Source organism: Anomaloglossus baeobatrachus, chromosome 5, assembly GCF_048569485.1.
Source record: "Anomaloglossus baeobatrachus isolate aAnoBae1 chromosome 5, aAnoBae1.hap1, whole genome shotgun sequence".
Taxonomy (NCBI): Eukaryota; Metazoa; Chordata; class Amphibia; order Anura; family Aromobatidae; genus Anomaloglossus; species Anomaloglossus baeobatrachus.
In genome coordinates this window covers 42,881,689-42,893,846 of record NC_134357.1, presented here as the reverse complement: position 1 = coordinate 42,893,846, position 12,158 = coordinate 42,881,689, and the positions used below count along the sequence as shown (strand labels likewise).

General features: G+C 47.7%; 1 protein-coding gene across 1 annotated transcript in view; it reads right to left on the bottom strand.

Annotated features, from left to right (window-relative positions):
* DOCK1 (dedicator of cytokinesis 1) overlaps positions 1–12,158 on the bottom strand; it is a 523,077-nt gene that overhangs the window by 403,432 nt on the left and 107,487 nt on the right. Inside the window, exons 14-16 of the mRNA XM_075351602.1 lie at positions 11,316–11,384; positions 6,714–6,718; positions 1,995–2,093 (exon numbers count right to left, since the gene is read on the bottom strand). Of these exons, the coding sequence (XP_075207717.1) occupies positions 1,995–2,093; positions 6,714–6,718; positions 11,316–11,384 (173 nt within the window). The remainder of the gene's footprint in view (positions 1–1,994; positions 2,094–6,713; positions 6,719–11,315; positions 11,385–12,158) is intronic.

Genomic DNA, 12,158 nt, shown 5'->3' with positions numbered 1-12,158 from the left:
CATGATTAAAAATTAATAAGGTGTAAGGTGGAGGGTCCATCATAATTAATTCATGATATTACAGTATTCATTTGATTCACAATAATAAATTTACCAATTCTCCATACCACATATCCTCCCTTAACCCACAGAATTCAATGGGTCAGTTTATTGTTTGATATTTAAATATCACTGCACATCAGGCATAAAGAAAACTGAATCCATAAATGTTAGTACATATGAAAAGATAGAGGATCTCATAATATGTTAAAGAGAACTAGCAAGACATTTTTCATGGTAAGAAAGCAGAGTCCATTGGACAAGCATACAAGTAATTTCCAGGATACTTTACCTAGTATAGACAGACCCTCCCCGCACCACTCCAATGATCGTTTCACATAGCTTTGTCAGGGTCGCAGTTCTACGTACATATTGCACTTGACAGGGTCCCTTTCAGGTGGATGTCCAGAACTTTAAACATCAGTGCGCTATCTTTAGGACTGGTCATCAATATCTGACAAGCGGATGTCAGACGTCGGGCACCTTCACGACCCGCTGTCTGCAGCTCCATGAACAGTGTATAGATTGTGGTTGCGCTCCTGTACTACAGCTCAGTCCCTCCTATTCTACGCCTTTGTTTTGCACTATGTATACACCAGACTTCAGAATGAGTTAAAGGGAACCGGTCATCAGAAATTTAGCTATAAACCTAAAAGTTTCCCCCCTCTGTAGCTCCTGGGCTGCATTCTAGCAGGTTCCTGTACTTTTTGTGGCCCCTTTTAAACCAAATTAAATACTTTATAATCTTGTACCTTTTGCTATGTAAATTTTGTAAATCGTCCATGGGGGCGGGCTCTCTGCTGACCGTTGCTGTTCCTCCAGCCACATTGACGCCGTCCCCCCCACGCTCCATTTCGTATATCAGGACGCCGCCCACTGCGCCCGAGGTGCCGCCCACGCCAGGATCGCTGGTGACGTGTGTCACAAGCACGAGATTATGGGCGGTGCTGTGATTACATCGCAAGTGCCCGCCCATAATCTCGTGGACGCGCTTTCCCTCACTGCCTCCAGCATTCTGCGCAAGCGCTCGCCGGCCAAATAACCCGACGTCACCTCCTTCCCATCTTACCCTGCAGCAGGGCAAGATGGGAAAGAGGTGACGTCGGATCATCTGGCCAGCAAGCGCTTGCGCAGAACGATGGAGGAAGAGGGGAAAGTGTGGTCATGAGTTTATGGGCGGGCACTTGCTGATGACACTCACAGCGCCGCCCATAACCTCGTGCCTGCGCAAAACGTCACCAGCCGGTCACACGTGCACACAGTGCACAGTCCCGCTACAGTCGCACAGCGCATGCGCGGGACCACGGGCGCCCAGGGGCGGCGTCCTGAGATATGAAATTCAGCGTTGGGGGGGGCGGCGTAAATCTGCTGGAGGAACAGCAACGGTCAGCAGAGAGCCCGCCCCATGGACGATTTACAACATTTACATAGCAAAAGGTACAAGTTTATAAAGTATTTAATTTGGTTTAAAGGGGCCACAAAACGTACACGAACATTGCTAGAATGCAGCCCACGAGCTGCAGAGGGGGACACTTTTAGGTTTAAAGCAAAATTTCTGATGACAGGTTCCCTTTAACAGTGGATCCATCCGTGAGCTCATTCTGACAGCAGTGGGGTGTGAAGACCTTCTCTCTCTCCTCCTGAACCATCCTCTAAGTGGATTCATGACCACATCAAAGTTCAAGCTTAAATCACCATCCGCTGCTAAAGACAACCAGAATGGAGGCACTGTAAAGATGTGGGATGGGATTAAAGAGCTAACACTTATTTGCTTTATAATGATTCCAACTTTCTGCTACATTTTGACAAATGTTGGAAATCCACTTTTAGGTGTCATAACATAAACTATACAAGAGGCCACACTTGTAGGTCACATACTAACACGGCTCCTAAAAATAAAGTGTCAGTAAATCCACCAACATCCACCGCTTTGTATAAACCCATTATTGCATTACCTTGTAAACTATCAGGTCATGTTCTCCATCTCGCAATGTTGTTCCATCGTATCTCATCAGTTTGACGAATGCCACGGCAAAAATCTTCTCAGACTTATCCTTAAGCTATGGAAGGAAGACAGGGGTGTTAAGTGCAATAAATATATACACACAAGATGAATTGTAAAAGGGGTTGTCCAGCGCTCATATTTATAACCTACCTTTAAAGGAATTTGTCAGCAGGTGTTTGCTATGTAATCTGAGGACAGCATGAGGTAGGGGTTAAAACACTGAATTGAGAGATGTGTCATTTATCAGGCTGTGTGCTTTTGTTTACATACAATGAAGGTTTTTATCACCAGGTGATTATCACTGCCAGACTACAGGTTTCTTGAGAAGCTGTCCAACCACACCCCTTCCTGTGCTAAGCAGCTCACTGTCAATAGACAATGTGCATAAAAAGCTGTGGTGTGGGCGGGGTTAGTTGTCTGAGCTCTCCTGCATTGCTACATCTAAGAACTCTGTATCACAACTGCAGCACCCAGTAAACTAAGTGATACATCGCTGGAATCAGGGTCCTTTTTTCTACATTATGCTGGTCTCAGATTAGGTAGCAAAAATCAGGTGACAAATTCACTTTAAGAAGGGTCATCAATAGCATATTGCAGCTGAGCTGCAGTATCCGAGAAGGCCAAAAAAACCAAGGGAGTAGGACTACAGGATCAGACTATGTTTGATGTCTGTTACCATAGAGACCCATAGATCAGCATAGGAGCTGCAGAAACAATATGATAGGAACATTTTAATTTATAGGCATTGGCTGAAAAAGACATTCAATAGGGACACACTCCGCTTCCTTCCGATGCACTTACCAGCTTTACTGGACAATTAAAATGCTTTTTTTTTCCCTATTATTGGGAAGCATTAAAAAAACAAAAATAAAAAAAAAAACTATGCCATTCTGACATGAATTTCAAAGTAAATACTCCTGTATCATCCGGTCTCGAAAATGTATTTAGTAATGCACACAGTTTGTATTCAGAATTCTGGCAACAGTTTTGCTATAAACACATTCTTTGGGAAGAGAAAAAAAAAACTAAACTAAAGCAAAGGTCATTTTAAATAAATTTCTAAGTAGTTTTAATTAGCAAATCACAATAGTTTATTTCCAAGGAGGTAATCATTATAGAATTAAAACGGCAGCAGCCTTCATTTATTAACAGAAACCTGTTCTAGAATGCTAATAGGACAGGAGCCTGTGAGCATGTGCAGTAGGAAGCTCCAGTATCTCCCTTTAGGTTTAGTTAAATGTGCTCACAGGGATATTCTGATTTGATACTGGAGATATTCTGGTGATGAGGTAAGAATAGACTGCTCACACTGCTGCCCGGCCACCCCATCTAAAATGATATTGGAGATAACAAGGCTGCTGAGGTAAAGAGAGGCTGCTCACACTGCTGTCCTCCCTGTCTATCTGACCCAATACTGTAGATACTAAAGTGCTGAGGAAAAAGAAGGGAATTTTGTTTACTTACCGTAAATTCCTTTTCTTCTAGCTCCAATTGGGAGACCCAGACAATTGGGTGTATAGCTACTGCCTCCGGAGGCCACACAAAGCATTACACTTAAAAGTGTAAGGCCCCTCCCCTTCTGCCTATACACCCCCCGTGGGATCACAGGGCTCCTCAGTTTTAGTGCCAAAGCAAGAAGGAGGAAAGCCATAACTGGTTTAAGAACAAATTCAATCGAAGGAACATCGGAGAACCGAAACCATTCAACATGAACAACATGTGTACCCGAAAAAAACAAAAATCCCTAAGCAAACAGGGAACAGGGCGGGTGCTGGGTCTCCCAATTGGAGCTAGAAGAAAAGGAATTTACGGTAAGTAAACAAAATTCCCTTCTTCTTTGGCGCTCCATTGGGAGACCCAGACAATTGGGACGTCCAAAAGCAGTCCCTGGGTGGGTATAATAACCCCTCGTGATAGGACCGTAAAAACAGCCCTACCCTACAGGTGGGCAGTCGCCGCCTGAAGGACTTGTCTACCTAGGCTGGCGTCCGCCGAAGCGTAGGTATGCACTTGATAGTGTTTGGTAAAAGTGTGCAGACTCGACCAGGTAGCCGCACCTGGCACACCTGCTGAGCCGTAGCCTGGTGCCGTAAAGCCCAGGACGCACCCACGGCTCTGGTAGAATGGGCCTTCAGCCCTGAGGGAACCGGAAGCCCAGCAGAACGGTAGGCTTCAAGAATTGGTTCCTTGATCCACCGAGCCAGGGTGGATTTGGAAGCTTGCGACCCTTTGCGCTGACCAGCGACAAGGACAAAGAGTGCATCCGAGCGGCGCAAGGGCGCCGTGCGGGAAATGTAGATCCTGAGCGCTCTCACGAGATCCAACAAATGCAAATCCTTTTCACATTGATGAACTGGATGAGGGCACAAGGAAGGCAAAGAGATATCCTGATTAAGATGAAACGGGGATACCACCTTAGGGAGAAACTCCGGAATCGGGCCGCAGAACCACCTTGTCCTGTGAATCACCAGGAAGGGAGATTTGCATGACAGCGCTGCTAGCTCGGACACTCTCCGGAGAGACGTGACCGCTACTAGAAAGGCCACTTTCTGTGAAAGGCGGAGAAAGGGAAACATCCCTCATAGGCTCGAAAGGCGGCTTCTGAAGAACAATTAGAACCCTGTTCAGATCCCAGGGCTCTAACGGCCGCTTGTAAGGAGGGACGATATGACAGACCCCCTTGCAGGAACGTGCGTACCTGAGGAAGTCGTGCTAGGCGCTTCTGAAAAAAATACAGATAGCGCTGAGACTTGCCCCCTTGAGGGAGCTGAGCGACAAACCTTTTTCCAACCCGGATTGCAGGAAGGAAAGAAAAGTAGGTAATTCCAAATGGCCAGGGAGAGACTCCCTGAGCAGAGCACCAAGACAAGAATATTTTCCACGTCCTGTGGTATATCTTGGCGGAGGTAGGTTTTCTGGCCTGTCTCATGGTGGCAATGACCTCTTGAGACAATCCTGAACCCGCTAGGATCCAGGACTCAATGGCCACACAGTTAGGTTCAGGGCCGCAGAATTCTGATGGAAAAACGGCCCTTGAGACAGCAAGTCTGGTCGGTCTGGTAGTGCCCACGGTTGGCCTACCGCGAGGTGCCACAGATCCGGGTACCACGACCTCCTCGGCCAGTCTGGAGCGACGAGGATGGCGCGGCGGCAGTCGGACCTGATCTTGCGCAGCACTCTGGGCAACAGAGCCAGAGGTGGAAACACATAAGGGAGCCGGAACTGCGACCAATCTTGAACTAAGGCGTCTGCCGCCAGAGCTCGGTGATCGTGAGACCGTGCCATGAAAACTGGGACCTTGTTGTTGTGCCGAGACGCCATTAGGTCGACGTCCGCATCCCCCAGCGGCGACAGATCTCCTGAAACACGTCGGGTGAAGAGACCATTCCCCTGCGTCCATGCCCTGGCGACTGAGGAAGTCTGCTTCCCAGTTGTCCACGCTGGGATGTGAACTGCGGATATGGTGGAAGCCGTGTCTTCCACCCACGTCAGAATCCGCCGGACTTCCTGGAAGGCTTGCCGACTGCGAGTTCCTCCTTGGTGGTTGATGTATGCCACCGCTGTGGAGTTGTCCGACTGAATACGGATCTGCTTGCCTTCCAGCCACTGCTGGAAGGCTTGTAGGGCAAGATACACTGCTCTGATCTCCAGAACGTTGATCTGAAGGGTGGACTCTTGCTGAGTCCACGTACCTTGAGCCCTGTGGTGGAGAAAGACTGCTCCCCACCCTGACAGACTCGCATCTGCTCGTCACCACCGCCCAGGATGGGGGTAGGAAGGATTTCCCTTTCGACAATGAGGTGGGAAGCAGCCACCATCGAAGAGAATCCTTGGCCGCCTGAGAGAGAGAGACGTTGCTGTCGAGGGACTTCGACCTCCCGTCCCATTGGCGGAGAATGTCCCATTGTAGTGGACGCAGATGAAACTGCGCGAAAGGGACAGCCTCTATTGCTGCCACCATCTTCCCTAGGAAGTGCATGAGGCGTCTCAAGGGGTGTTGACTGGCCTAGAAGGAGAGATTGCACCCCTGTCTGTAGTGAACGCTGTTTGACAAGCGGAAGCTTCACTATCGCTGAGAGAGTATGAAACTCCATGCCAAGATATGTTATCGACTGGGTCGGGGTAGATTTGACTTGGAAAAGTTGATGATCCACCCGAAACCCTGGAGGGTCTCCAGCGCCACGTTCAGGCTGTGTTGGCATGCCCTCTTGAGAAGGCGCCTTGACCAGCAGATCGTCTAAGTAAGGGATCACAGAGTGTCCCTGAGAGTGCAGGACTGCAACTACAGCTGCCATGACTTTGGTGAAGACCCGTGGGGCTGTCGCCAGACCAAAAGGCAGGGCTACGAACTGAAGGTGTTCGTCTCCTATAACGAAGCGTAGAAAACGCTGATGCTCTGGAGCAATCGGTACGTGGAGATAAGCATCCTTGATGTCTATTGATGCTAGGAAATCTCCTTGAGACATTGCGGCGATGACGGATCGGAGGGATTCCATCCGGAACCGTCTGGTTCTCACGTGGTTGTTGAGAAGTTTTGACGGATCGGAGGGATTCCATCCGGAACCGTCTGGTTCTCACGTGGTTGTTGAGAAGTTTTAGGTCCAGAACAGGACGGAAAGACCCGTCCTTTTTTGGTACCATCAAAACAAATTGGAGTAAAAACCGTGACCTTTGCTCTTGAAGAGGAACAGGGATCACCACTCCTTCCGCCTTTAGAGTGCACACCGCCTGCAGAAGAGCATCGGCTCGGTCGGGAGGCGGAGACGTTCTGGAAGAATCGAGTTGGAGGACGAGAACTGAACTCTATCCTGTACCCGTGAGACAGAATGTCTCGCACCCAACGGTCTTGGACCTGTGGCAGCCAAATGTCGCCAAAGCGGGAGAGCCTGCCACCGACCGAGGATGCGGAGAGAGGAGGCCGAAAGTCATGAGGAAGCCGCCTTTGTAGCGGGTCTTCCGGCTGTCTTTTTTGGGCGTGACTGAGCCCGCCAAGAATCTGAACTCCTCTGATCCTTTTGAGTCCTTTTTGGACGAGGAGAATTGGGACCTGCCCGAGCCTCGAAAGCAGGGCTGGTGGAGTCGGAGTCGGAGTCGTGGAGTCGGAGTCGGAGCTCATTTTGGTGGAGTTCGGAGTCGGAGTTTGGAGTCGGTATATAAATGCACCGACTCCGACTCCTAAAATATATAATAAATTGGGGACAGGAGTGCAATGCAGAATGTGCTGAATATTTTACTAAATAATAACATTTAGTATAATGCTTATATTTAAGTGAAAAATTTATTGTAGTATATATGTGAACATCAGACATTTAATTGTTTTTTATGATACAATAATCAAGATATTTGGATAGAACATAAAATATTTATTGGATACAACTTTAGAACACAAAAAACTAATAAATTGTAAATATGTAATATTATATATATATACACAGTGTATATACACACACAAGATATATATGTAATCTACTGTATATTACTAGTGTATTACATATTTACAATTTATTACAGTTTTTTGTGTTCTAAAGTTGTATCCAATAAATATATTTTATGTTCTATCCAAATATCTTGATTATTGTATCATAAAAATTATTAAATGTCTAATGTTCACATACACACATATTCATGTACTACAATAAATTTTTTCACCTAACTATAAGCAATATATGTAGGAGTCGGAGTCGGAGCCGGAGTCGGAGCCGGAGCCGGAGTCGGAGTCGGTGCATAGAGAATTTGAGGAGTCGGAGTCGGAGTCGGAGTCGAAGGTTTGGCTTTACCGACTCCACAGCCCTGCTCGAAAGGACCGAAACCCCGACTGTCCCCTCCTCTGTTGTGGGTTTGTTTTGTCTGGGCTGAGGCAAGGATGAATCCTTACCCTTGGACTGTTAATGATTTCATCCAAACGCTCACCAAACAGCCGGTCACTAGAAAATGGCAAACTGGTTAAACATTTTTTGGAAGCAGAATCTGCTTTCCATTCCCTTAACCACAAGGCTCTGCGTAAAATCACGGAGTTGGCGGATGCCACTGCCGTACGGCTCGTAGAGTCCAGAACCGCATTAATCGCGTAAGACGCAAATGCAGACATTTGAGAGGTTAAGGATGCCACCTGCGGAACAGATGTACGTGTGACCGTGTCAATCTGTGTAAGACCAGCTGAAATAGCTTGGAGTGCCCATACGGCTGCGAATGCAGGAGCAAACGACGCGCCGATAGCTTCATAGATGGATTTCAACCAGAGCTCCATCTGTCTGTCAGTGGCATCTTTAAGTGCAGCCCCATCCTCCACTGCAACTATGGATCTAGTCGCAAGCCTGGAGATAGGGGGATCCACCTTGGGACACTGGGTCCAGCTCTTGACCACGTCAGGAGGGAAGGGATAACGTGTATCCTTAAGCCGTTTGGAGAAACGCTTATCTGGATAAGCGTGGGTGTTTCTGGACCGACTCTCTAAAGTCAGAATGGTCCAGAAAAGTACTTAATTTACGCTTGGGATACCTGAAATGGAATTTCTCCTGCTGTGAAGCCGACTCCTCCACTGGAGGAGCTGGGGGAGAAATATCCAACATTTTATTGATGGACGCTATGAGATCATTCACTATGGCGTCACCATCAGGAGTATCCAAATTGAGAGCGGTCTCAGGATCAGAATCCTGATCAGCTACCTCCGGCTCATCACACAGAGAATCCTCCTGCTGAGACCCTGACCAGTGAGATGATGTAGAGGGCCGCTCATAAGAGAGCTCGCTTAGGCTGTCTGGGACGGTCGTCCGTGTCAGAGCCATCACCCTGGGATGCATGGGACACCCCCGGAGCCCGGAGCTGTTCCAACTGAGGGGGACCAGGGAGCAATGAGTCAAACGGTGCCCATGGTCTGAGTTACTGGTCTAGACTGCAAAGTTTCTAGAATCTGAGACATAGTCACAGATAAGTCTATCCGCAAAAATTGCAAACTCTGTCCCCGTCACCTGGACAGTATTCACAGGTGGATCTCTCTGGGACACCTCCAGCAGAGGCCCCGGCCGAGCAGGGGGCACAGGGGCCGAACACTGCACACAATGGGGGGTCAGTGGAACCTGCCGGTAGAACAGCCTCACAAGCGGTGCAAGCAGCATAGAAAGCCTGTGCCTTGGCACCCCTGTTTTTTGCGGACGACATGCTGTATTCTCCACAGAGCAATCCAGGAGGGTATATAGCCAAGAATCACCAGCGACCGTTTAGTGCAATGTATAGCATGCAAGCATAAAAATACAATTGAACACTTCGTCACTAGTGGAGGTCAGCACCGGAGGTGCCTCTTAACCGCCCGCTAAAAGCGGGTGTGTAGTCGTCAGAATCCCGTGCCTGGGGTCTCCCAGAACTTGTCTCCCCTTTCCAGCTCAGCCTGCACACAGGAATGGCTGCCGGCGTTCTGTGAAGAGGGGCGGACCGTGGGCGTGCCTCAGACAAAGTGCGGGAAACTGGCTTCCCACTGTGCTCCATGTGAGGGCTGTAGTATGTAAAGCAGATTCCAGCCCTCGGCGCTGACGTTCTGTACAGCGTCCCGCCCTTCCCCTGACTGGCAGGCCTGGGGGCGGGAACGAAAGGGAACTAGGCCGCAAAAGCCGGGGACTCTAGTAAAAAGCGCGGCCGACAAATATGCACGTCCAAGCGCGGAAGTCCCCGGCGCACCACAAGTCCCAGCCGCGCCGCAGTAAAAACTGCCAGCAGGGGCCGGCGCGGCAGTTCCCAACACACTAACTCCCTCAGCAAGCTATGGAAGTGTGGCACAAGCGCGCAGCGCTATTGTCCCCTGGCGCACTAACACACCCAGCAAATGCTGCAGTGTGCGCGCGGTCTAGTACGGGGACACACAGAGTACCCTTGGCGTAGCAGTGGCCCTGTCCCTGACGATACTCCGCTCCATATCCAGCAGATTCCCCAGGGGCTGTGGACGGAGCACGGTCTCTGTGCCTGGAGACCCGGTAAATCCCACTTCACCCAGAGCCCTAAGGGGGATGGGGAAGGATGCAGCATGTGGGCTCCAGCCTCTGTACCCGCAATGGGTACCTCAACCTTAACAAACACCGCCGACAAAAGTGGGGTGAGAAGGGAGCATGCTGGGGACCCTAGTATCCTCTTTTCTTCCATCCGACATAGTCAGCAGCTGCTGCTGACTAAACAGTGGAGCTATGCGTGGATGTCTGACCTCCTTCGCACAAAGCTTGAAAACTGAGGAGCCCGTGATCCCACGGGGGGTGTATAGGCAGAAGGGGAGGGGCCTTACACTTTTAAGTGTAATGCTTTGTGTGGCCTTCCGGAGGCAGTAGCTATACACCCAATTGTCTGGGTCTCCCAATGGAGCGCCAAAGAAAAGAGGCTGCTAACACTGCTGCCTCGCTCACCCTGTCTAATATCTATTGGAGATAACAAGTGTGTTGGGGTAAGAAGAAGCTGCTCACATTGCTGTCCACAGTGTCTATCTGATGTGATATTGGAGATACCAGGGAGTGCTTATGTAAGAAGTGGCTGCTCAAGCTGTGGTCCCATCCTAACTGATCCAATACTGTTTGATACCAGTGATACTTGGGTAAGACTAGGCTGCTCATGCTGCTGTCCACCCTGTCCATTGGATTCAATTTTGTAGATAGTAATGATGCTGGGATAAGAAAGAGGCGGATATTGGAGATACCAAGAGTGCTGATGTAAGAAGAGGCTGCTGACACTGCTGTCCACACTGTCTGATATTGGATGTATCAAGACTGCTGAGGTAAGAAGAGGCTGCTCAAGATGCAGTCCACCCTAACTGATCCAATACTGTAGATACCAGTGATGCTTGGGTAAGAAGAGGCTGTTCACGCTGCTGTCCACTCCTATCTAATTAAATTATGTAGTGCTGAGGTAAGAAGAGGCTGCTCACACTGCTGACTCACCCTGTCTATTCTGCCATTGGATATACCAAGAGTACTGAAGTAAGAAGAGGGCTGCTCACTCTGCTGTTCACCCTATCGCTGTGAATGACCAATACATGGAATATGTAGCTTCAGGTCACTGCAGTGGAGATTCTATGATAGGTCTCTGTTACTTCTGTACTTCTTTTCTATTACTGAGAGAACCCTTTTAAGAAATTCACCAGTACATGCTAGAAAGAGGATTTTAAGGTGTCTAAAAATAATAATAATAATAATAATAAAATGCAGTAATTAGAATGAGAAAAATGTAAAGATTAAGCCAAACATGTCCTAAATAATTACAAATTATTAAGATACAAGAACTCGTATGTGTTACTTACACTCCTGGGAAGATCTGTGGCGAGAAGTGAATCTTAAGTGGCTCCGATTCACATCTTCAATGGGGGATGGCGACCTTTAATAAATACATAAGATGAAGAAAGGTCTCAAGAACAATATCAATACAGATATTAAGAAATCTCCAGCTGCTGAATCTCAGGAAAGATTAACAAGAAAAGTGGGATTTATTCAGTGACATGTAAGAAGGAGGGAGCTTTCTGCAGAACTCTGCGACCATCAGACCAGTATGGATTGAGGTTTTGGAATAAGGCTACATGCGCACTTGCTGCGTTTTTTGCTGCGTTTTTTGGTGCAGTTTGTTGTCAGAACGTTTCTGACATTTGACTTCCCAGCAAAGTCTATGAGAAGTCAGATTTGCTGCGCACATTGCAGTTTATTTGTCAGCGTTTTAATTGTCAAATGTTTGTGACCAAAAAAAAAAATGCAGCATGTTCATTCTTCCTGCGTTTTGTCAATATTTGTCAGAAAAACGCACCTACAATTACAAGCATTTTTTGTGACATTTCCAGGGCTCTCTCTGACAAGGTGCAAGTTTTGGTTGCAGTTTGTGAACACAAAAAGATGCAGCATGCGCATGAAGCCTAACCTTTTTCCTCATAGGGAAAACCTCTCTCAGATGGGGGGAAAAAAAGGATATAGAAATACTAATATAATTATATATATAATATAATATATATATATATTATTAATTATATATTAGATATATATATTATATAATATATATATTATATATAACACATCACACACACACACACTCACACACACACACACACACACTCATATATATATAATATGAGGGTAAGAAGAGGCTTAAGGACAGGCAC